Below are 25,606 nucleotides of genomic sequence, written 5' to 3' on the forward strand. Positions count from 1 at the left end.
ACACTCACGAGCATATTGGTTGGGCACGGTTATGGATAAGGTGAACTCTAGTAGGATTGGGCATGGCAAACATTACATTTGAAGTTAATCGATGACATTTTTCATTGAATTAAGTGGATTTTACCCCTTTAGGTGAAGATAGAAGATGATATGCTCATTTTCGAATGGTTATCACATGGTGAGTTTTTATACATCGAAGACATATAATATTATTGCAGGTATTGGTTGAGGTGAAAAGGACTTGACATGAAAGTTAATATGAAAACGTAGGGCTCTCCAAAGAGTGAGGTGATTCATATGGATTTTTTCATAATGATTAGTTATTGGCTAATAATGAAATACATTAAAAAGACATGCCAGATGATGGGTAGTTCAACATTGTGGAATTGAACTGAAGGCCTGTACCCTATCAACTAACAACTGTTAGTTAAATAGTTCAATATAGTTAGTAATTTCTAAGTTTCTGTTAATTTGTTACATTAATTATTAATCTACTATCTATTGTATATAAAGCTACTGATGACTTGAGATATACAAGCAATTATGATTGATTTCTTGATATGTACTCTTGTTAATCTAATATGGTATTAGAGGAGAATCCATTTGCTTTCGCATCTTAGAAGGTTGCGACTTTGATTGATGATGGCAATTTCTTAGCCTAGAAGAACATGTCTTACTTGTGATTAAGACTTATCGTCTTCGGAGTTATCTTGATGGTACAATGTTGGTTCCTCCATTTGTGGTCACTAGTTATGGGGGTCTACCAGTGGAAACCCTGTTTTTGCTCAATCTGAGTAGTAAGATGTTGCTATCTCTACGTGGCTCTTGCCCACTATAAGTCTTACTCTGCATAACTGGTTAATTGGTGATTCTTTATCTACATCTACGTTGTGGTTTGATTGAAAAGAATTTTTGGCAGTTAATCAACAACAAAAGCCTTGAGGTATCATTCTTTACTTCATAATTTTTGCAAAAATGATATGACTATGTCCGATTACCTTGCTGGTATAAAGAACTTGTGTGATTGTTTGGTTAGGTGTGGTTAGAGAGTTCTTCAAGAAGAGCAATAGTTAGAGATTTTAAATAGCCTTCTGTTGGAGTACGACCATGTGGTTTCCATCATCACCGCAAGTCAAACACCATTTGATTTACAAGAAATTGCAACTGCCTTGTTAAATGCGAAGGCTCGTTAGAATGTCCATCTTGCTCAGGTCACGATTACGGCTAATCTTGCTAGTCATTCCCCGTCTGCTCCAACTTCGATCTCTGTACAGTCATATTCTAGTCTGATGACATCTCAGTCTTTTCGATTTGGACGAAATGGGTATAGTAAGGGTCATGGGCATGGAAGATTTAGACGAGGATCTCGCCCTCAATGTTAGATCTGTGATAAATTAGGGCATATTGCCCGCCGATTTTTTTATTAGTATGATGATAATTAGCTTGAAGTCATATCAGCCCTTTCTTCTCAATCTACTTTTTCTCAGTTTGCATTGGCTCAATATTGTTATGTTGAGTACAATCCAGGTAATCATGTTTAGGCTCATTCTTCTCAGCTTGTTTCAACCTAATGTTGTTATGCTGAGCGTGATCCAAATAATTCATTAGGTTTAGGGTTTGCTAGTGTTTTTTCTTCACCGTCTGCTCGCGTATTTTCTTCTTTCATTTTTGGCGCTTCTTTTGCTTGTGTCTCATCATATCCCACTTATGTCGCTTCACCTCCAACCTTTAACTCTTCAGGGTCTACATTTGGTTTCCTTTCTGGAGTGACATATGCAGATTATAATGGTTCTGATTCTAACTCAAACATTATTACGACGGTTGCTACTCCTCGAACGGTCACCGGTCAAGTTTGGTATCTTGATAGTTGTGCTACTACTCGTATAACCAATGATGCTTCCAAAGTTGTACAGGTTCAACCACATGATGGACTAGGTAGAGTAGTGATTGGTGATGATAGGTCAATTCTTATCTCTCAAATTGGTTCTTCTTTCTTAAATTTTGAAAATGTATCACTGGAAGTTAACGATGTCCTTTATGTACCTCAGATTCACAAAAACTTACTATCTACCTTAAAGTTTACTAAAGATAATAGTGTTTACTTTGAGTTTTACCCCATTTTTATTATGTGAAGGATCTTTGCACTCACCAGATATTACTGCAAGGTCATGAATATGATGGGTTGTATCAGTTACAATTGTTGCACTCATCCTCTCTAGGTTTGGTTGTTGATCACATGACTGGGACTGACTCGTGTATTGATTCAGGTCTGACTCGGTTGGGTCTTTGGCATAGAAGGCTTGGGCATCCCTCCATTGATGTTCTAGTAAGTTGTTCGAAATCTTGTAATCTTTCAGTTCCTAGAAATAAAACTAGATTGTTGTGTAATGATTATGAGTTGGGCAAATCTCATAAGCTTTTCTTTTTCTTCTTCCAATATAGTGTATACTAAGCCTCTTGAGTTGATTGTTGTTGATCTTTGGAGGCTTGCAACCTGTTTCTTAGATGGCAAACAATATTATATTTCATTTGTTGATGCTTTTGCTCGCCATACATGGATTTATTTTTTAAACAAAAAATCTGATGCTTTATCTGTATTTATTATGTCCAAACTGGTGGTGGGGGTGAATTTTAGAGTTTATGCCTTATTTTCAGAATTTTAAAATCCGACATAGACTTTCCTACCCACATACTTCTGAACAGAATGGTCTGGTGGAACATCACCATCACCAGATTGTTGAAACAGGCTTGATGCTTTTGGCTCAGGCCTCACTTCTATTGTTATATTGGAGTGATGTTTTTGCTACAGTAGTGTACCTTATAAATTGCTTACCTAATAAATCTTTGGGGGGACTCTCTCCTACTATGAAATTGTTTTGTAAGCAACGAAATCTTTAATTTCTTAAAGTATTTGATTGCAGGTGTTATCCTCTTCTTCAGCCCTACAACCGTCACAAACTATAGTATAGTTCAGCCGATTGTGTTTTTTTGGGTTACGCTGACAATTACAGAGGGTATAAATGTGCTAATCATCACGACAGAGTCTACATTACACAACATGTGAAATTTGATGATCAGATATTTCCTTTTGCTCAATCACTGTCTGGTTCTTTTGAAATGGCTTCTACTTCTGGTTTTCAGTTGTTACTAACCACTTTGCCTTTATTTGTGCAGTCACCTTGTGTTATAGTTGAGACCTCACCCTCTGTTGGGACTTCTGATGTTGTAGGTGGCTCTCTGTCTTCCAGTGGTGGTTTACAATTTATGGACTTTAATGTTGCAGAACATTCTCAAGATAAGCATGCTCCTCAAATGCTAGAAGTCACTGTTGTTTATGAAGTTCCTTTACCTTTAATGTGCATCCTATGATTACTAAGAGTAAGGTAGGAGTGTTTAAGCCCAAGACTTATGTTGTTGAATTGAGTGTGACTGAGCCTAAGAGTATCCATGAAGCCATGACAATTCCTTCGTGGCAGAAAGCTGTTGATGAGGAACTTCAGGCCTTAATCAAGAATGACACATGTGATTTGGTACCTGCTCCAGCTCATCATAATTTGGTGGGATGTAAATGGTTATTTAAAATAAAAAGGAATCATGATGACAGTGTACCCAGGAATAAAGCTCAATTGGTGGCACGGGGTTTTTCTCAAACTAGTGGTTTAGATTACTATGAAAGCTTCAGTCTTGTTGTCAAGGAAAATACAATTCGAATGGTGCTTGCTATGGTAATCATAGTAGTGTAAGATCCGAAAAATAGATGTAAATAATTCTTTTTAGAATGGCAAGTTACTTCAAGAGGTATATATGTGACAACCTCCTAAGCTTAAGGTTTGTGATTTAAAGGGTAATCAGTTAGTGTGTGAGCTAAAAAAGTCACTGTATGGGCTTAAGCAGGCACCACGTGCTTGTTTTGATACACTGAGAAGTTTTTTGACTAGTACATTGTATTTTCAGAGTTCTAGAGCTTATTCTTCTTTATTTTTAAGAGGACCTCTTTCGGTTGAGTGTTTCTACTACTCTATGTAAATGATATACTTGTCACAGGTGCTTTTGAGGTAGATATAAATGATGTGATTCAAACTCTTCATCAGCAGTTTTCTCTTAAAGACCTTGGTGATCTTCATTATTTTCTTGAGCTTGAAGTTACCAGAGGTGCGAATAATATGCATGTCTCGCAGCAGAAGTATGCTCGTGAGTTACTAGAATGAGCCAGTATGAGTAATGTTAAATCAGTTCCTACCCCGATGGTGAGTGTTCCTACATTTTCCTCACTTTCTAGAACAAAGTTGCCAGATTGCACTTTGTATCATCAGGTTGTAGGTGGTCTATAGTATTTGTGCTTGACATGACCTGATATTTCTTTTATTGTTAACAAGGTCAGCTAGTATATGCACTCTCCTTATGATGTTCACTAGTGTGTAGTGAAATGAATTCTGTAATATGTTAGAGGAACTCTTGATTTTGGGTTGAATTTTTAACCATCTACAGTTACTTTGACAGGGTTCTCAGATACAGATTGGGCCAACTCATTAGAGGATAGAAAATCCATGTCTAGATATTGTGTGTATCTTGGAGCTAATCTTATTGGTTGGTCATCCAAAAAGCATAATGTAATATCTCATTCCACAACTGAGGTAGAATATCAAAGTCTAGAAGATGCTACTTCTGAGCTTGCGTGGTTTCAGTCTTTGCTTGCAGAGATTAGGGTTGTCTTTACTGGAGTGCCAACAATTTGATGTGATAATGTGAGTGTTGGATCTCTCACAGCAAACCATGTTCTTCATGTTTGAGCCAAACATATTGAAATAGACTTGCACTTTGTTTGTGACAAAGTTCTGCAGACATTCTTACTAAACCATTAACTGTTAAGAGTTTTCAACGCTTTTGAGATCAACTTACTGATGTAGCTCTTACTGATTTTTCAAAAGAAAGTAGGGAGGATATCAACTAACAATTTTTAGTTAGGTAGTTCAACACAATTAGCAGTTTCTGAGTTTCTTTTAATTTGTTACGTTAGTTACTAAGCTACTATCTGTTGTATATAAAGCTATTGATGACTTGAGATATACAAGCAATTATGATTGATTTTTTGATATGTACTCTTGTTAATTTCTAATATACCCATGTTTTGCGTGACTCCAATTGTGCAAAATGCCTTTTAGAAAGTAATCATACCATTGACGACTTGGAGGACTTTTTCAGTTTTCCTTGAAATCAGTGGGTAATATGGAACCTCAAAAAAGTTGGAGGTATTGAGGTTGCGAGGGTCAAATGGTTTACTTTGTTTCTTATTGTCTTTTGGATGGTTTGGAAAAATTGGAATGATTATGTTTCCAATGAAGCTCATAGTAACCAAAGGCATACTCTAGTGGCGCGAATGGCTTGGGCTCGCAAACATTATGTTCACAAAAAGTAATTAGAGTATTATGGTTTGAGGATATACTCATGCTTCTTGGTAATCTTCATAGGAAGGTTGGATCAAACTTAATACAAATGTATTAATGGATATTGATATAGGCTCTTTTGTGATTGGCGGTATCTTGAGGGATTCGAATGCTTACTGGATTAGTAGTTTTTCTAAAGGGTTGAGGATTACTACCATCTTCCAAGTGGAAGCTCATGCTTTTTTTTATGGGTTGTTAGTACTTGAGGAAGTGATTTTGTAAGGTAGAAGTTTAATGCTCTCTTGATCAATCTTGTGTGTAGCAAGTATGCATCCTATCATGTTTTAGCTGATGCGTGACAAATCCAAAAACTCTGCGTTATTTAGATAGGATTAAGAGTAATAGTCGTTGATGATAAGTATTTAGAGAATGATCCCATTACTATTTGTTATAATATGTATAATTGTGTGTACGAAATTCGAGCAACACTAACTCAATTAAGGTTTATATAAATATAGATATGAATACAAATATCTATTTTTGTTAAAAAAACAATACAAATATTAAATTTTGTTACAGTTCCACTTGATTGATTATTTCAATATTATGCTTTTATTCATTATAAAAGTTAAAATAAAATAAATTCATAATTCATAAAAAATAGAAAATGAAACCCATGAGGATTAGCTCAAGCTCAACGAAAGTGGGTTGAATCTCGGAGTTCAAATCTCTAAGAGGGATCGTATCATTTATTACTCCAACCTCTTTAGTTGGCTGAAATAGCAATGCATTACAACATAATTCAGTGGGCCCATCACCAAACCATTGTTTGGTTGGTTGTAATTTCAGCCAAATTCCATTATGGGTTTATTCAACTGAAAATGCATCACACCATTCAGTATTCAGGACATGGGTTGTATAACAAATTAGCCAAGGTTTTCATTTTACCCTCACTATTCTCCTTTCTTTCCCACTTCTTAAATCCTTGATTTTTTTTTCCGTGTTTCTTCCCCAACTTAATCTCTTCTACACTTAATTTAAACATTTTTTTAATCACATTTCCTTCTAACCCTATCTGCATCACACACCAAAACTCTTTTTCTCTTCAAATTGGAAATTCTTGATAGCTTAATCCACTGAAAAAAAAAAAGTGAAGCATTTTTTGAGTCGTCTCGCAGGATCCAAGATCCGGTAAGTTTTAATTTGGATCCAAATTTCAAATCCCCTAGATCTGTACATATTCTTATAATGGGTTTTGGTTTATAGATCTAATCTCCCAATTCTTAGTTTATTTGATACTCTTTTATCAAATTGTAAACCTTTTGCATTAATATGAATCTTTTATTTTTCAGTAGTTTCTGTTGAAATTGCTATTTTATGTTATTCATTGTTACTTTTTTTTTATTGTGTATATGGATGTACTGCTTTTCAAGTTGATTTCAATGGAATTATTGTATAATTGCGCTTGTGGGTTCTTTTCTGGGTTTTTACTATTTCAATGTACCTATATTAGATAATGGCTAAAAGAATTGCATACAACTCCGTTTTCAATATTTTATTTCTATTATCTTCTAATGTAACATGTTTCATCTTTGTTTCTCTTGATTGGGTGTCAAATATTGGTCCTTTATGTTCCCAAAGATCCTGTCATTTTTGAAACAAGGGAAGAAACAGAGTTAAATAATGAACTACAACGAACGATGATGAAGATCCTTGAAGATGAGGATTGTGTATTGTGAGATAAATAATTATGCATATCAAGGTATGAATTAATTAATTGAATTCGAATAAAATTCAAGGATTTATAAGTTGGCCGATTAATGTTCAATTATAAACCATCTAATTCATCAGTAAAACAACAAAAAAAGGTATAGAAATGAAAACTAGTCCCTACTCACAATCAGTGCTACATAACAGGCTTTCTATGCTTCAACCATTACTGCCATTTCAATCCTTTTATAGCTACAATGACAAGTCCAGCATATATATCGCTCAACTCAACTGATAGATCTTTGATTGGAAATTGATTAAAAAAAATGCCTTCAATTGATTACAAGTTTCCAGTGAAGCCTTCATCTCTTAAGAAGGTACCTTCAATTTGTATGTAGGATCGAAGGCAGTGTTATGGGCCAAAACAGAAATCAGGACATTTAAGGAGCTAAGTAGAATGGTGCATTGACTCTTGTACTTAAATTTGACTTTATTTGATTCGCTCTTTCTGCTTTTTGGATCATTTGTCAACCTTACAGAAATGTTCTTGGATCTGATTAATGAGTTTCTTATTTTTTTTTTTCATCAGATTTGATCACTTGGTTTAGGACTTGAACTCTCTTTAGAATTTAATTTTTTTCCCATTGTGTTGTGTTTTCAAGGTAAGATTCATTTATCATGTCGAACGTAAATGTATTAGTCATTTTGTTTTCTCATGGGACCCTATTTTAGTATTCAATTTGTTTTCCCTACACTTGTTCAACTCAATTTGATTCTCATGTTTAACACAAAATTTCAGAAATTTCTACTCTTTACCATCTCGAGAATAAATCAAATTATTTGGAATAAAACTCATGCCTAGAATAACTGTTTCTTCACCCATTGATGTTGACATTTTGGGCATGTTGCAAGCCTCTAGATTGTTTGTATAGCTCCATTTCTTCATTCTTGTGTAAGCAAATTTTTGGTAGTGTTGGTACAAAAGCAAAAAAAGAAAAAAGAAAGAAAGGGTTATTGGGTACTTTTTAATATTGCTGTTTATTGAATTCTTTTCTTCTCATGTTCATAGTCTTTTTCTAAGTACATTCTCTTTGTAAAATCTTTATTATCATTTGGGTTGAATCAGTAGATAAAGAGATACTCAAAAGCATAATTTTGTTTGAATAAATTGGTTTTGTCATTCAATTAGAGATAGCTTTTCTCTATTATCATATACAAATATTTAACACAAATATATTCTTATATATTTGAAATATCATACATCATTTATATATTTCAATTGCATTGCTTAGAGCAGTAGACAAACTAGGACATAACATGAAAAAAAACCCATCTCATCTACAATAATTGTTAGCCTGGAAGTTTAATCTTAGAAGTTAAAATTTCAAGTCACTCACAGAATATAATAAACTTGTTATGTGAATATATGTTTGGCTAGGTAGACAACTAGAACCATTGGAAGAAATTAAAACAAATGAGAATTATTTACGCAATTTAAACTTAATTTATGTTTGCAGAGTCTTGCCTTGATAATCAATCTACTAAATTTATTTGTTTTGCTAATGATATTTTAGCACCTTAAATATGTAAGTATTGCAGTTTAAAAATAATAAAATAGATTATATATTATTTTTCAAATATTATATATTATGATTTTTATTAAATTATATTTTAATAATAATTATACTAATAATGTTATTTAATAATAATTCTATTAAAATTTAATAGCAATAATAATAATCATATACCTAATAAAAATTACATTAAGAGTATCACGGTCATTTAAGCTTATTTCCTTATACTATTACAACATTTATTCCATTCAACCAAACACAAGAATACAATTACAAATTTATTCTATTTTTTTGAACTAAACAATTGAATTACTGATTACAGTTCTATTCTATTACATATCTATTTCATTACAGCCTTATTTCATTCACCCCAACCAAATGTGATGTAAGTCTCAGGGCTTAAACTTTCGTGCCTAAGTTTTTCTTAAATAAAAAAGCAAAAATAGAAAATGAATTAAAATATAAAATATTTAAAATTTATTGAAAAAAACCATACACTTAATAATTTTTTAATTTATTACACTCGATGAAATAACCAATTTTAATGAATAAATACTTTTAAAATACCTTTTAGAGTATAGATGAGCACAAAATAAATATAATATAATTACATGTTTAATTTTGTTTAAATATATTTTCAAATTTTAAAATAAATAGAAATATTAACAAAATAAATCTTTTTTTTGTTTTTTGGATAACGTTGCATGCTTACAATTTCGGGGAAAAAGAAATAGTTGTCGGGCCTCAAAATTGTAAGTGTCAACACAAACTTTAACCACCTGTGGGGTAAATAAGCTACATTGAACCATGGATCAAATTCAGGCCGCAAAGTCCAATCGAGAGTCCAGCACTCGCCGAGTATCAAAGGGGCCTAAAAACAGTAAGGCCCTTATAAGAATTTAGATCAAACTAGGAGGGAAAGACAAAGGAAGGCGGTAAGGCGGCAAAAGTAGCAAATTCTCGAATACTTGTATATCAATATATCTTCTTTCTCAAACTGCAACTGTCCGATGCTTCTCTTGCTTCCTCAGCTTATCTTTTCGTCATTCTACAAATTCAAAAAAAGGTTTGTTTCTCGATCCAATCTCTTTCCTTTAAATGTTTTCTTTCCTTTAAATGTTTTCTTTCTTTTTAAAGAATTGGAATCGAGCTCTTCCTGATATGTTTCTGCGCCCGTTGATATGCTCGTTTGATTTAAAATGAAACGTGCTTCACTGTGTCCTTTTGTTGATTGACGTTTAGTTTTTTTTGTCCTTTTTTAAATTTTATGTTTCCGTTTTGGCTAATTTGAGGTCTGAGACACATTAGTAATTATGAGCAGGATTTTTTTCATGTTTAGCTAATTGTTCCGACTTTCGATTAGTAGCGATCTGGAGATTTTATATTATGGAGGAAGATAAAGGATTTTAAGGCTTCGATTCATTCATTCTTTCTTTTGACGAAATCTATTGAATCTGCAATTAAGGTCCGTGTTTGTTATTCATTGATTTCTTTTTGATCATTTATGTGAACTTATAATTGGAGAAATTTATAAAATCGAGTTGAAGGCTGAGGATTCAGCATCTTGTACCCACAATTGCAGTGAATATGATATTCAATATTGGATAGATAGATCTAAGTTATTTCAATCCCTGGAGACTTTATTCTCGACGAAGAACGTGGAATTTCTCGGATGATCGAATCAAAGTTTATTTATGGTTGTTTGTAAGGTAAATGTTATCATTAAATCTCCGGAATATGTGTAATGTGATTTGAATTGACACATTGGATCATCATGCAAGCGGAATGTCTGTTTTTGATTGCCATTAGAAGTAGAAATACATAAGTAACCAGGATGATGGTCTCTTTTTTTTTTTTTATATCCACGTTACTCTATTGTTTGCATATCTTTCTCCACCCTGTCATTTTAGGGCGAAATTCTCAGGTTCCGTTGTTTTCTTACTTTATATCCCCTCCCTTCTTTTACCGCATTGCTGTCACTTTGATTTTGTGAGCCTTCCAGTAAGCTCCAGTCAATTTTCTTTTAAACGTTTATCACTTGTTATTTTTTAAGGTATACAATAAATTTGTTTCTCTGCATGCTTAATTGCTGGAAGGTGGCCTGGTCCATACGCTTTAACCTTGTTCATTGTAGGAAAAAGTTCTAGCAATTAGCATATGACACAGTTTGTTGAAACTGATTTCTGAAAAATTGCCCAAAATTTGAGCACGAAACTAAATAATTACAACCTTGTTAAACAGTATACAGCCCTACATGCTTTTTCATTATGGGTTATACAAGGAATTCACATTTCCCTACAAGCCAAGTCAGTGGTGTAAAATGCAATTCCATTTCTTCATACATGGTTATTTGGTCAATGTTGACTTGTTTGGATCTTATGACTCTGCTATCATTTACTCGTCTTCTCCAGCACCCTTGCCTTTTGCTTTGGCCAATCTGCTGGCTGGGAAATGTAATCTAGCCATTAGAGGACGGGGTGCTCGAGATTTCTGGTCAAATCCCCGCACACAAACATATCCTGCAATTTGTCATCAAACAGTATTAAAAAAAATGAAGAATTCGTTAGATGACTTGAATTCTATGGGAAATGACTGATTGTTTGCACCTTGTTCAGGAATTGAAAAACTAGCTGTACCTAAAGTATAAAGAAAGAGTTTTGGCAGAACATTTTATTTCTTCTTGTGGTGGTCAAAGACTTTAGAACAAAACAGGATAGGGCTGTTATTCAATGGTTGAAGGCTATGTTTGAGATTGTCTTGCGGTTTTGGTTAGTCAAAAAATTTGAGTTTATGCTGTTTGAGAGCTCTAAAGCAATAGGTCTTTACTACTTGAAAATGGTAATTAGGGTCCAAAAAGTATCATTTCAAGATAAAAGTGGGTGAGCCAATTAGTGTATTATTGATAGAACCATTTTGTCCTTGTTCATTGCTAAGCTAACTATGAGTTGGTAAATTGTGGAAAATATCAAAGGGATTGAATTCTTATTTGAGGAGGATAAAGGCTACAATGTTGCTGAAATTATTTGAGGATAAAAAGGCTACAAGGTTGACTGGTTTGTGTGAATTCTTATCTCTTGTTAGAATTCTGAGCCACTTCAATCTCTACTTCAGTCAACATATTCGATTAGGGCTGTTTCAGGCAGTTTAGATCCATTTTGGTTCAGAAATTGAAAGAGGGCTATAATTTCAAGATTTATTAGTTCAAGTGTTTATTTGAGATCTTCATATGGATAGCAGGCAATGAACTTTGATAGAGTTTGAAGACGCTATAAACCCAACTATAACAATATTTCCATGCCTAGGAAATCTGGTACTGTTTGCATGGTAGTTCCTAGATCTAGATTTCTGTAAGTGGGGGCGCTGCTTTGTATTTCTTTTTGGTTCTCCAGTAGCGAGGTTCATCAGAGTTCTCATATGAATAACAAGCAATGAACTTATGTTTTGATGGAGTTTGAAGATGCTATAAGCCCAACTATGACAATATTGTTGTGCCTAGAAAACTGTGTACCACTTGATGTGTATTTGCATGGCAGTTTATAAATCTAGATTTTATTAAGTTGTGAAAGGGAATGAATGGAAAGTGTTTTTTCGTTCTTTTCTGTTTTTCAATAATGAGACGTTATTTTCTATTATGTTCAATTAGACGTCCCTCACAAGGAAAGTATCTACCTTTTTGATCTCTCTTGGGGATTTACTTCTACGGAGAAGTCCTTCGCACTGGGGTTTGATTCCTTACATTAGAGAAAATTTTCTAGTGGAATTGAAGTCAGCTTAGAATGCATGCACTCGGCAAATTCTATCAAGCCAAGAGAAGAAAGTGCAGCTATTATTATAATGATCTCTTCGCGACGCATCAAAAAGTTCGATGCCATGGTATGATCTTTTCTTTTCTGTTGCTAGATGAAAGCATGGACGTGCTTTTAATCCAGATCTTAAGGCTATTCCTGTGTCCTTGGTGCCCATGGAATTGGAAATTCATAGATTTTGAGGGGGTTGATGAGCTGTTTTATGTTTCTAAAAAGTTTCAAAGTTCGGAAGTTTATGTGCACCTAAGACTAAGATCACGGTTACTTATGGGTGACTATTCAAGTCATCGCAAACAGCACTGACATAAAGTTAAAATTGTTGATAATTCTCACCTCTCCAGAAGCAGTGTTGAATTCCCTCTGTTGTTAAGCCTAGTTATCATAAAACATAAACAGTCAGTTATTGATCTTGCTACGTTTCTCAGAACAATCTTCTATTGAAATCTTCTAACCTTTAAATATTGAAGGTATGGATGTCCCAAAGTAGACCATTCTCCTTGGCAGGTTCCATAGCCATTCCCTTGGAACGGCAATCGGGTTCAGACTAGAATCATGGTCTGCGAATACCTGCATTGGAATAGTATTTTTCATCTTCATTTTTCCTTAATAAAGAAGAAAATAAATATAAAACTAGAAATTGGTTCAACCAGCGTGCTTGACTTACCTCATTAACTTGGAAATATGTGCCATTTAGGGGAAAGCTACCTCTCATTGCTGTTCGACAAGGTATCTGTTTATGATGTTTTATCATATAGGTAAGCATATGATATTTTGAAATAAGATCCTGAATGCAATCGTTATATTTCTTCATACTATTTGTTAAATTTGTTTTCTTACTAAAAGTGTTCCCCTGACAATCTGAGATTCTGCTTCCCGAATACTATTGCAAGAGAAACATGTCTCATCATCACACAATTTGCCATGCTCTTGGGAATTACACCTTCTTTCGGGCTGTTGAATGGAGTTTGCCGTTTCACCTGGTGTAAGCAGAATATTATGTCATCTCAGGAGGTCTGAAACAGTTTGTCATACTATGTTATTAAGTGGTGTCCATACCTGGTGTCCATATGGCAAGAAGGTACTTGCACGGGTCGTCAGGTTCTCGTTTATCCAACTGTAAGTTTAACATAAGCAACTCATATAAGAAAAAACCAGTTGAAGAAATATGAAAATATTATTCTTTGATTAAGTAGTCAAGAACAACTAACCTCATTTAGAAGAGGGTGTGAATCTGGAAGTTCGTAGCTGTAGGACGGGTTCAAGGAATGAGGAAGGAAAAAAACAAGACAATTAGTATGAAATGGTATCATTTACACTGGACTTGGTGCATTTTTGGCAGAGCCTCTCTATTGTTGAAGGTTGAATATCTTTCTTTAGCATACTTTACTATATTCATAGATTAGTTCCTATAAGTACAATGGCATAATGTACATATTAGGCATGTTGAATTTTTAAACATAATTTGAAGGAGCTAAAACTTGAATTTTCAAGAATTGTAATCTAAGCTCAATTCTGAGCACTTATCTAGAACTAGAAATACTAATAGCATTTTTCATGAAATAGTTAACTTTGGTCTATGTTTCCAAGACTCAAGAGATATGGAAAGTGCCTACTTACACTTGGTGCTCTGTTCTTAGCCGATTCACATTCTTAAGTCGGGGTGTGGGAATAGATGCAGCTTCTGCTGTTAAAGCAACTAAAGCCTTTGACATATCCCCTTCTTGAAGTTCCATGTTATTTTGCATGTAGTTCTGCAAAGTCTGAGTGAACTCTTCCATGTTAAGCTTGATTGTAGGAATTTCATCAGGGTCTTCCGAGAACATGTCCTCAATGTCATTTTCTGCTACTTGTGTGCACTCAGGTTCTGGACTTGCTGGCTCTTCAATAATAGGGTCACATTTATTAATGGTGGATGCGGCTTGTAACTGTTGGTTTGCTTCAGACTGATAGTTCCTGTCTGATAGTTCATTTGGCTGCGGTAAGGGCAGAGCCAGTTGATCAATGATCACAGCTGGATTTCGATCAGATGTTCCATTTTCAGTAGCACTGACAATGCTTTTCTCCTCAGGCCCCGGCAGGGCAAGCCTGGCACTGCATCAATATGGTTTGTGGGTAAGTCAATGCAGAGCATGCTAGAGGAAAATAAATTGGTTGACAGTTGCCCTATTTGTGGAACAGCTGCTTATCTAAGAAAACCACATATCTTGTGCTTGTCAAATTCTTTTATCTGTACAATGACTTTATATCATGATCTATTTGTAGATTTAGTTGATTATTTGGCTTCTTAGGGCTTGAGGTTTAGCTGAGCTTTAGGATGGGTACAGAAACTGTTCTAGATGGTTGCAGACTGACACAATATGATCTTGTGTAACTGGAAGTACAACTAAAAAGTGGAATGGTGAAATCTTTCATAATCGAACCTTGCGAATGCACTGGCAAAATGTCTACATTCTCCTCTCATTGGACATGCATTGCAGTTTGGTTTGCCTTTTGTACAGAAAACCTGCATTAATCTCAGAGAATTTTTTGTTGTCAGACTTAGATTGTTTCTGGTCAGCAAAAAGTAAGTTTGTTCACTCTAAGCACGTATACAGCACACCTTTCCAAATGTGATCATCTGATAATGTAGCTCATACCTGTTCAGTAGATAGTTTAATGAGTTAGCAAATACGAAGTGAGTTAGCAAATACGAAGCTCTGATAAGAAATTTGTTTTGCTTTTGGGAATAAATGCATTTGCTTGAGTCAAGTAATAAAGTGAAGTGGTTCTTTACAATGTTCTTTGATCCAGCTTGCACAGTCGGGGCCATAGATATTTCTGGATGGATTCCAGGATGGGGTACCTAAGTAGACGGAACAAATTCAGCAGATTTCTTGTCAAGTATTTTGTTTCTTTCTGAATTTTCTGCTTGATAATTCATAGTACTTACAGCTCTAGGAGATGCAATTGAAGGGACTCTGGCAGCGGCTGAAGGGGGACCCATCCCAATCTTACTGCTATTCGTCCAACATTTGTGTCAACCTGTCAAGCAAGTATAGAAGTTAAATTTTGCATTTTCTGCCATGGTTTATTTACCCAAGTGATTAACTTACTGGGAAAGCGAGATGGTGAAGTGTCAGAAGCCGAACACACTCAACACTTTTTAGCCCCAGTCCTCTTATACTTAGCAGGTACTCTCTGCAACAAGGTTACAAATTCTTAAGGAGCTTTCTGTTTCGCTAAAAGCATATAAAATGTTGAGAAGTAATGTTCTTTTTAGATATACATGCAACATACTAATACGATATATATCAAAAATGGTCTTCTAAATGCATTTAAGTATTCTTTTGGTTCCTTCGGCTTACTTTGCTTTGTCTGGTGGAACATCTCTCAACCACTCCAGGTCAATGCTTCCATGATCTCTAACCAGTCTGTTGAGGAAATCCTGTGTGGAACTTACTTACAGTTAGCGGTTATGCAGTAAGATTTGTGGTGAATTTGATAACTTGACCTTACATTGTTATACTTTTACCTTTATTCGTTGAGCAAGCACATTATTCATCCCACGTTCCTTTATTGTCTCAGCAATCTCATGAACTTCTGCACATCTCACTGCTTCCCAGTCTAGTGAGTCCATGGTTTTCTCTGTTTTTTCTCTTTTTCTTCCATTTACTTCTGTCTGTTTTCTTAAGCTATCCCAGTCAAAATCATCTTTTTTCTCTTTCTTGACCTTTCTGCCTTCTGATTTTAATTCCCCAACCATTGAATTGAGCTCCTTATTAGATGAAGAGTCATGTGTATACAAGTTTGACTCTTGCATTTTCTGTTGTGGGGTTCTTTGATTATCAAATGCAGTAGAGCTTTCTGTAATGTCCAAGGTTTCTTCCGAATGTTTACTTACATGCCTCAACATTTCTTTGTTTTGTGCCTCAGCTGGTGATTCAACAAGATTTATAGTGTCTTGAAGCAGCCCCTTTGGACAGTGGGAAACTGTCATCTCAACTGGTATAGTGTTGGTGCTTGATTGAAAATTTTCAAAGGAAGATTGTTGGGTCACCTGTACAGACCTGGTTTTGTCATTTTGATCCATTGATTGAGATGCAGATTCTTGTGTTAATGGACTTAGTCTTTTTATCATGTTTTCATCTATCGTCTTGGAAGCCTCAGACACTCTTGTTTCTTCTTTTAACGTCTCAAACTGTCCAGTTTCTCTTACTTCTGAGTTTAGAGTAAGATATGGATGGTAATTAGCTGATGGCATAAGGTCTTCCCTTGTGAAGCTTTTAGGACCATTTGAGTTGTCACAGTTTTCTCTTTGGTGATTCTGGAATTGGCTTGTTCTGACATTTGAGTTCTCATTAGGAGACATATTCTGATGACTCTGAACTTCATGCAGCCTGGCAGATCCAACCATCTGTAAAAGTTGTACAAAAGAAGTAGATCCATTCAAGATGTTAAAAATAGGCCCCTTAGTATGATCAGCCCCTTCTGAGTTGCCCTCTGAACATGATCCTGTTCTTTCAGCAGTTTGAACCAATGAAAAGTCCCCAGAATTCTCAGATGAAACCACAGAATTTTGAGATGAGAGGACATCATTAGTCTCTTCGTCTCCTTTGAAACATTCAGTTTTTCCCCTGATTGTTTCCATGTTCGGTCTGTTTGCTGTGGAGTCACAATATGTACTCAAACCACTTCCTGAAGAGTTCAACAAGTTGCACTTCGGTTCATTTAGTGAGCTTACAGTGGCAGTACTACTTCCAGAGAGTTCTTCGCTGTTGGCAACCTCTTTTTCTTCAGAGTCTTGATACCCATCAACAGTCATTGAACTTTGGTCACCAACTGGTTGAATAGCAGTCTTTGCATCCCACTTTATACTTTCTTCTGGCTCCAAGACATAGAACTCTGCTCCATTAACTAAGCTTGTTCCCTCTTGATGATACAACTTGTCCTTGCTTTTTGATTTGATAGGAAAACGAGCAGCAAGAGACATGAATGCAGAACTGGCAAAGGGTGAACAGAAATTAAAATATTTCCTTTTAACTGTTTGGGTCATTAAATATTCTAGGACCTTTAGCTTACCTAGAAAGATGGTCAGAGACATTCTGAGTAAGAAATACTCCAATCACAGAGTCCAGGACTGATCCTTTCCATGGAGAGAAGCGCCTATCCCCTGTAAAAATAGTAAGGTACTCTCATGAAGGAAGCAAAGATGATAGTTCAAAAAGGTGACAAAGCATTTTAAATTCTAATATATGAACATGAAGTAAGTTAACTGAGTTAAATGTCATGGAAGATTTCATTACACTTTGCTTTTATGCTGAAATAGTTTTTGCAATTCATGTTCTCTAAAGATAAATTTCCTTCTTTTTATTCTTAATTCCCTTTTTCTGATCACCTCTCTGTATTGGGTAGAATCCTTCTCTTCCCTTTTATATAGGCATTCATAGGTGGGATGGAAAGGTTAAATAGTATCTTTTATAGCAACAATGTTAACTGGAATCTCATTTCAATGCATGATAGAACACATTCATTGAAATAATCTTTTTAATTAAAGGTTTAGCAAATGCTTGTAAAATAATTCCTCTAGAGTGTTATTAAGGAAAATATTAGAAAATTAAGTTACCTTGTACAAGGTGCATGCGTGCAATAAATGAGTCTGCACGTCCACTGAATACTCTCCTTTCTTCCTCCCACCATTTTGCCTTCTCTTCATCAGTTCCATCAATACCTTCACTATTTATATTTTCTAAGAGGAGCTTCCAAACCCTATTTGTTTCTTCATCCAGGTCAACCTTGGGTCGTGGGCGTCGCTTTCTGGTAGGCACAAAGGGTACAATGGTTCCATCTCTGTAAACAACAAGTGCATTGTGCTCTTGGTATATCATATTATAAGGGACGAGTACATTCTGCTCTTGACATGCAATAGCGCTACCTTCCCTATTGATGTCTAACTGGTTGAACTGTTCAAGAAGTGCATCAACAGAAAAAAATTGTTTCCATATTTCTTCTGGAGAGGCACCTGCATCAGGTTGATTATATTAGTTAAAAGGCTTGGCAGATTGGGGAAGATTACTCAAAAGATTTAAAGGGTGCTTGAAGAGATGAAGTTAGTACTTACGTAAAAGTTTCTTGTGCATTTGGGCTTCATTTGTACTAGAGCATGCTGAACTTACAAGGCAGTTTCTCTTCTTTGTTTGCTTTGTTTTTGCCAGTTTTGCCTGCATCTCTGTGACAAGGGCTTCCATGCTTGTCTGAGGTCTGTCTGTGTTCCCGACTTTCCGCATGTCATAATCAACAGGTGGCTGACTGCTGCAGTATTCTGGGTGCCTTTTACATTGTGCAATTCCATTCAGTGAAGCCAAATCTTGAATCCCTGTGGTTTCTCTGGTTCTCTTTTTCTTTGAACTCTCTGTTTGATTTGAAGCCATGATGTAATTAAAAGTTTGCATTTTATTCAGAGAAAATTTTCTCCCTGCTTCATGTTCTGTTGAAACTCCACTAGAAATGAGTTGATGGGGATTTACTTCCATCTTATCTGCCAGACATGCTTCTGCAGGAACAAGACTTCTTGCAGCTGTGATTGATGAAGATGCACTGGATGTGGCAGAATTTTGCCCTTTACCAGTTCTCTTTCTCCTGTGAATATGTGGAAATTCCATCCCTAGAATCATCTGGTATGCACAGAAATTGTTATAGTGACTCCCATAAGAATTTACAATTCTGGTATCTTCTTGTTGAGTTGCTGCTGACTTGTTTGCTTGTCCTCCCTCCAGTAGCGAGCTGGTTCTGTACTTGGAGTCAATCAGACTTCTTGCTAGTAATTGAGCATCGGAGTCCAATGGGGTGTGTTCATTTCTTTTTAGTCCATCATGGCCAGTGGCTTTATCTTTTCCTCTCCTATTACTGAGCTTCTGGGGATGAGTATTTTGTCTTCTATGGGAGGGATTGTTCTTGGTTGGAACTGGTGTGCCTGGAGCTTGATCTTCAGGCAGAGATAAATCATCTTTCAGCTTTTCCTTTACAGATTGTTTTAGTTCAAAGGCAATCCCTGTCTGTGTCTTTTCTGCGTCCACTTCAATTATGCCACAAAGCTGAACCATAGACTTCGATTGACTTCCTTCTTTCCCCAGGTTTTCTGTCCCTGGACTAGAATTTAAATTGCAGGCTGGCTTGCATGCAGAGCTTTCTTCTCTTTCTTGTCCTTCTGTGTCAAAATCTAATGCCCTCCTGCATGGTTTCTTATTATGCTCGAGTGTTTCTGGATGAGTGGCCCCCTTTCCACCTTCTTCTTGTGTGGGAATTGTTGAGTCTTTGTTGAGTCCCTTTCTTCGCACATACTTCCTCTTACCTGTTGATTTCTCTGCATTCGCTACTCCTGGAAGGATTGATGTGCCGTTTTTCACTGTACTCTTTCGTACATATTTCCTCTTACCAGTCGGGGTTTCTTGAGAACCATCAGGCTTTGGAGTTGCTGGCTTTCTGGGCCTTCTAGGTTTGCCCTCAGTAACTACCTTGGGCCTGTGCTTTCTCTTCCTCTGTTTCTGCTGTGGTGTTGTTATTTCTAGTTCAGCAAGATGGCTGCCTCCATTATCAGAGTTCTGATTTTCCTTGCTCGGTGTAGCAGTCAAGGATGACTCTAAAACAGGCATTTGGAGCCCCTTACTGCATTGAACTACATTCACATCAAGTCTAGCAGGAACCAGTTCATTTGCTTGCTCATCTTGTTTTTCTGTTATGTTCACAATGTATAATTTTCCTATTTCTGGAACCTCTTTCATTTCTGCTGTTCTGGCCTTGTCCGGAGTGATAGGGGCAAAGTCAGATATGCTAGTTTGAGAGAATGCTTCGCTTGGTCCAGCAGGCAGATTGAAGTCGTAATCATATGGATTCTGTGGAGGAATGACATCTGTAAACAATGTAAGTTTAACCTCATTCATGTGAGAGCACTACAAAATTTAGAACTTTCAACATTTAATGATATGTGGAGGAATGACATCTGTAAACAATGTAAGTTTAACCTCATTAATGTGAGAGCACTACAAAATTTAGAACTTTCAACATTTAATGATAAAGAAGACATATAGTGGAGAAATCCCCAGGATGAAAATCGTTGTCTGATTTGTTGCAGGACTTGTGTGCATTCCCCATTTTTAGTTTTCAAGTAACTTATTGAGATGAAAATTTTGTATACACTGTTGCATAGGAGATGATTATAAATAAAACCAGTTCTGGAAAAAGGAAAAGAGGAAATAATGTTTCCAATGCCATTCATCTTTACTAGAGGTTTCATTGTTTTTAATTTTTATCTCAATTTCATAATGTGTCTTTAATACTAATTTTAACTCTCTCACAACATATTGACAACTAGGTGCTGTAATTCAAATATAAATAGCATACTAAGTTTGATTCTTACTTTGATTTTTTCTTGGCGTGCAGTTGCCAGCAATCCGTATGTTTCGTTGAGTTGATAAATTTACATGCACAGGAAAGAGCCCAGAAGGTCCACATCCAGAATGATTATTAATTCCCACCGATGCTGCACTTGTAGATGCAGCTGAGACTGCAGTTGCAATAGCTGATAGATCTACAGAAGAAACATTGCCGAGTTCAGCTGGATTCTGTCCGCATGAGAAGCTCTCACTCCAAACTGAAGCTGCCATCAAGTTATTAAAGCTTCCATTTACTTCCGTGCAACTGCCGGAATCGGAGCATGCAACAACTCCTTCAGTTTGAGATTCCTGAGCAAACCCAAATGAGCATCTTTCTGATTCTATACAATTTGCTCCAAATATCTGATTTTCCTGCAACTCAATATGGATCACTGGTCGTTCTTGGCCTTGTTTGCTCATTCTTTTTGCTCCTTGCTCAAAGTTTCAGCTTGATTCCGACTTGCCAGAAGAAGACTAGCCGCTGGTCCTTTAAGCACAATCTTCATATCAAAGGCGAGTGCTTGCCTGAAATTTCCTTTCTGAGGTAATCTTCCTTTACTGTGGACCTCATTTTATCGGACCTATTCTGCCGGGTTTTAAAAAAAAATGAAAGTAATCAGCATAGCTAAAATAGGCAGTAACATTATTATCCTGTTTGGGGTTTAACCAGTACCTAAAAAACCCAGAATTCCGAATCCTCTAAAAATGCTCCAAAAAACAGCTCTTTAACTGATAGATCTCAAGACAGACCACCCCAGCCTGCCATTTCTTGGCAAACACTGATAATAAACGAGGGAAAAATTTTATAGAATAAATATTCATTTATTATACTGGTTATTAAATTTCTGTCTGGTGGATAAAAGATATCAGAAACAGAAACAAAAGAAAATCCGAACAGATTCTTCCTGTAATCTACATTAGATAATTTTTACTTTATATGCTTCTGCCGAATTATATATCAACTCATAAAATAAGATAAAATCCACACAAAAAATCCTCTGAAAATCTAAGAATTACCAGAAAAGTGTCACTGCTGGAGATCTGATTCAATCACTTGAAGCCTAAGGAAATGAGAATAAAGTCGTTCCTTGAAGTGAGAGAAAGTAGGGAAAGATAAACCAAATAGAAAGACCAATTCACCTGCAATCTACAACAATAGGTGAAAAAAAATCCTCAAATGAGGTATTTGTTTGACAGCTGGATGAAAAAAATCCTCTAATGAGTTATTTGATTGACACCTGTCTTAAAAGGACATAAGTAAATTCCAACTCAGTTAAAAATCCACTTATTTTACAAAATAAATTATATTATTACGAGGTTGTTTTTTATATTTTTATATAAAATTTATATAGAAGTTTTATGATACTATCATTTGGAACTCTTGACTTCATTATTCCACTAAAATTTTATTTGCTTATTCATAATTTTTTTATAAATATATGTTTTACATATATTGTTAGCTCACAATAACTATGTATTTTATTGTTATTTTAGATGAAATATATAATAAAATATAAAGTGAAGGATTCAATTATATTAGTGTATAGTAAGATATTAATTTTAAAATTTTACATGTGATTAATACATTTATATTAATAATTTAATAATTAAATTGTCAGAATATTAATTATAGGAAAAATCATGAAAGAAGGTAAAACTATTATAATTTTATACCTGTAAATGGATTATTTTTAAATATTAAATATTTATACCTTTTGTCGTGTGTTTTTTTGCAAATTCGCTTATTACAAATTTGAATAGTAGACTTATTATTTAATGCAAGTCTATAACATAGTTGAATATGAATCTTTGGATATTTACAGATCAAAATTCATTTTGATTTTAATTCAAATTTTATATTTATTATTTTATCTTTTAAAAATAAAATAAATCTTCAACTAATTTACAAATAATATAAATTCGTAATACATAAAATGTAAGTTAGTTATTATCATAAATTTTAAGTTTTTAATTTAATGTTTTTGTTTGACCGTTCTCTTAAAGGATATGCATGTCATTTTTCTTCGTGAACGGAATTTTAGTTTTCGCCTCTCGAAGGGCAACAAGACGAGCAACTGTTTTTTTTTATACAATCTAAATTATTGATACATTTTTCTAATATTTTTAATAATAAATTAAACATGTTTCAACATGTTCAAATTTATTTTTTTCTGCATGATGATAGAAATATTGATCTTAATTAAATTAAGATTTCACAGGCATTGTATGATTAACTTAATTTTATTTTTTTAGAAGACATCTCAACAACTAATAAAACACTTCCACCCACCCATTGTTTAAGCAAAGCTTCAGTTTACTTTTAAACAGAAAGAAAAGAAAAACCCTAATTAGACGACCCTACTACCGAGCAAACCAATTTATTTAGTCTTTGATACCTCCAATTCAAATACAGCAGCCTCAACTTGAGATTGTGAGAATTGGGTCTTTAGTTTTGGTTAGGGATTACGAGCGAGTTTGGGCTTTAGTTTGCTGTGATTTTTGTGCCAATAATAATATATTGCCTCTTATCTAGGTTGGGTCCTCGATAACGACGTCTGTGGTCCCCCCTTGTAGTGCAAAGGTGCACGCTTTAGTAATTGTAGGTTGGTGACGTTTAATGCAATTTACTATACAGTTGTTCTATGATTCTCATCCGGTGGTGGGGAAAGTTCTGAGTGGTAATGATGGCTGTAAAATTCTTTGTTGATAAGATTGATACATGTGCTGGTTTTCTTTTTATATATTCATTCAAAATTTTGCATGAGCCATGCAGAATTTACGTGATTATGAGTGTGATCGATATATTAAGGTTTAATTATATTTTGAGTCCTTGTACTTTTTAATAGTTTAATATTTAATTTTTTAGTTTCTAACAGGAAGAATTTAGTTTTATTTACCTAAATTAAAAAATATTAATTAATGAAATTGTTGAAAAAAATTGAAGTCCAAAATTTCAAAGATTGGGACATTTAAACCATTTATTTGGCTCGTAAGAAAAATTGATTATTGGAGAGTCAAAAGATATCAATTCAAATAAGAATTTACTTAATTTTTATAAAGTAATAGAGTATTAAGTGGGTATTTAGTCTTTTAAAATTTCAATATAGTATATGATAATGCTCTTGATCCATTTATGTCACGTAATTAAAGTAAACAAATTTGATTATACAATAAATAATAGATATTTTTGAGTTCATATTTTTAGTTATTTTTTTAGAAGTTACCCTTTATTGCTTCTTATTCTCTCTTTTAAAAGTTATACCAATTGTTATCTTAGTTTTTTATTATTATCTTTATTTTAATTATTTTTAATGTGTAAAATAATTAAATATTTTTTGGTAATTCCAGGGGGAACATTTTTAAATGACTGAATTGTTAACCACTCTTAGATAAGCAGCCCCCTCGGCATTAAGCATTAATAAGTTAATGACTTCATGCGAAGGATCATTATAGATATAGAGTTTATGTAAATAATGTGAACTTTTCTTCGTAATTGCAATTCTGCGAGACCTCTCTCTTTGCAATAAGCATCATATAGTTTCGATAAAACAGAAATAGGGATGCAAATTATTCATATTCCGTTGGTAATTACAACCACGAGGTTGTCCAATCTGTTTTAATCTCTAACTTCCTGGTATGCTTGCTCCATGTAACCGGAACACCATAGATCCCACATAACTCCACTAAATTGATGTTACAATCTCTACAAGGTCTGTGAAACGAAAAACTCAGACGCTATTGCAATTTTGGAAGACTTTTCTTCCACTAGCTAATGCCTTATTTTGATCCCAGCTTCCGTAAATATGCACCTTCTACCTCCCTCCATATCTTGACTCATCAAAATCGAACTACATAATCAATTGATCTCATGTTTTGTTCTTCCATACTTATGCCTAGTAGCTGTAACTACTCTTCATAATTGCTCATATTATCTTACAATAATCAATTATTTTCTTCGAATTGGTATTAGGTACTAACACTTGGCGTTGTAAGCAGTGCCTTTAGCGTTGATTCTTTCTTGAAATTAAAAGTTCATTTTCTTTTGTCCTCTAATGTTTATGGCTCTAACTATACTTACTAGAAGGCTAGAATGACGACATTCATCAAGCCTATGGATGAAAAGGCCTAGCGAGTTGTTCTTACCAGTAAAGAGAACCTTGCAATTGAAACCTTTAAAAGAAAACCTAAGGCAGAACTTACGTGGACCATTAAGGAGGAAACGTTAGCAAATGCAATTTAAAAGCAATGAATGCAATATTCTATAGAGTAGATGGCCAAGAGTTTAAAAGGTTATCTAGATGCGCCATTGCAAAAGAAAGCTTGGGATGCACTACACCAAAATAGGGTTTTATCGGCGTTTGAAAAGAAAACCCCACAAAAAATCGAATAGATCGAGTATTAGCGGCGTTTCTAGCCGCTAAAGATCAAGAATTAGCGGCGTTTTTAAGAAAGCGCCGCTAAAAGATTCAAGAGAACCCTTCTGAGCTTCAGTGGCATTAGCGGCGCTACCAAAAAACGCCGCAATAGATCCAACATTAGCGACGTTTTTAAGAAAGCGCTGCTATAGGTCGATGTATAGCGGCGTTTTTATGAAACGGAACCTTAAACCCTTAAACCCTAATACCTAAACTCTAAACCTTAAACTTTAACCCTTAACCCTTTAAATCAGTAACCTTTTAAATCTCAAACCCTAAATCTATAGTCGTAATTCATAAACTATAAAC

At 34.9% G+C, this 25,606-nt stretch overlaps 1 protein-coding gene and 4 long non-coding RNA genes across 18 annotated transcripts; 4 read left to right on the plus strand and 1 right to left on the minus strand.

Moving 5' to 3' along the window:
* The first annotated feature begins 390 nt into the window (after positions 1-390).
* Positions 391-4,832, plus strand: LOC128291871 (uncharacterized). 12 transcript variants are annotated; one of them, XR_008281829.1, is made up of 7 exons: positions 396-943; positions 1,037-1,527; positions 1,741-1,935; positions 2,268-2,326; positions 2,922-3,383; positions 3,477-4,247; positions 4,501-4,832. It is a non-coding gene; the product is annotated as an uncharacterized LOC128291871 (long non-coding RNA). The 12 variants fall into 12 exon arrangements; XR_008281833.1 differs by having other exon boundaries at positions 391-943; positions 1,037-1,935; positions 2,922-3,140; positions 3,230-4,247; XR_008281826.1 differs by having other exon boundaries at positions 392-943; positions 1,037-1,935.
* Positions 4,833-5,915: 1,083 nt separating this feature from the next.
* On the plus strand, positions 5,916-7,810 carry LOC108472554 (uncharacterized). The gene is made up of 2 exons (XR_008281837.1): positions 5,916-7,146; positions 7,493-7,810. It is a non-coding gene; the product is annotated as an uncharacterized LOC108472554 (long non-coding RNA).
* Positions 7,811-9,460: 1,650 nt separating this feature from the next.
* LOC128291872 (uncharacterized) lies at positions 9,461-10,525 on the plus strand. Of its 2 annotated transcripts, XR_008281839.1 has the most exons (3): positions 9,461-9,734; positions 10,008-10,133; positions 10,251-10,525. It is a non-coding gene; the product is annotated as an uncharacterized LOC128291872 (long non-coding RNA). The 2 variants fall into 2 exon arrangements; XR_008281838.1 differs by lacking the exon at positions 9,461-9,734 and having other exon boundaries at positions 9,741-10,133.
* Positions 10,526-10,848: 323 nt separating this feature from the next.
* Positions 10,849-21,302, minus strand: LOC108473286 (transcriptional activator DEMETER). 2 transcript variants are annotated; one of them, XM_017774795.2, is made up of 19 exons: positions 20,867-21,302; positions 18,572-20,359; positions 18,077-18,472; positions 17,533-17,623; positions 15,986-17,453; positions 15,819-15,898; positions 15,567-15,651; positions 15,404-15,495; positions 15,248-15,316; positions 15,074-15,110; positions 14,895-14,977; positions 14,092-14,565; positions 13,683-13,719; positions 13,531-13,588; positions 13,312-13,451; positions 13,139-13,204; positions 12,927-13,041; positions 12,808-12,846; positions 10,849-11,187 (listed from the first exon to the last, which is right to left on the minus strand). In XM_017774795.2, the coding sequence occupies exons 1-19, from the start codon at positions 21,300-21,302 to the stop codon at positions 11,063-11,065; spliced, it is 5,679 nt and encodes a 1,892-aa protein (XP_017630284.1). In that variant the 3' UTR covers positions 10,849-11,062. The 2 variants fall into 2 exon arrangements, with proteins under 2 accessions (XP_017630284.1, XP_017630288.1); XM_017774799.2 differs by lacking the exon at positions 20,867-21,302 and having other exon boundaries at positions 18,572-20,390.
* LOC108473287 (uncharacterized) lies at positions 20,236-23,646 on the plus strand. Its single transcript, XR_001869717.2, has 3 exons — positions 20,236-20,370; positions 20,890-21,426; positions 23,416-23,646. It is a non-coding gene; the product is annotated as an uncharacterized LOC108473287 (long non-coding RNA).
* Positions 23,647-25,606: the final 1,960 nt, after the last annotated feature.

The sequence above is a fragment of the Gossypium arboreum genome, chromosome 4 (assembly GCF_025698485.1).
Source record: "Gossypium arboreum isolate Shixiya-1 chromosome 4, ASM2569848v2, whole genome shotgun sequence".
Taxonomy (NCBI): Eukaryota; Viridiplantae; Streptophyta; class Magnoliopsida; order Malvales; family Malvaceae; genus Gossypium; species Gossypium arboreum.

Excerpts from the sequence above, each read along its gene's own strand:
- LOC108473286 (XM_017774795.2), bottom strand. The coding sequence starts at position 21,302 with ATGAGCAAACAAGGCCAAGAACGACCAGTGATCCATATTGAGTTGCAG. Across the intron at positions 13,720-14,091 it reads CTAAGAACAGAGCACCAAGT|CTACGAACTTCCAGATTCAC; the intron begins GTAAGTAGGCAC and ends CCCGTCCTACAG. Across the intron at positions 11,188-12,807 it reads TCAACACTGCTTCTGGAGAG|GATATGTTTGTGTGCGGGGA; the intron begins GTGAGAATTATC and ends GACAAATTGCAG.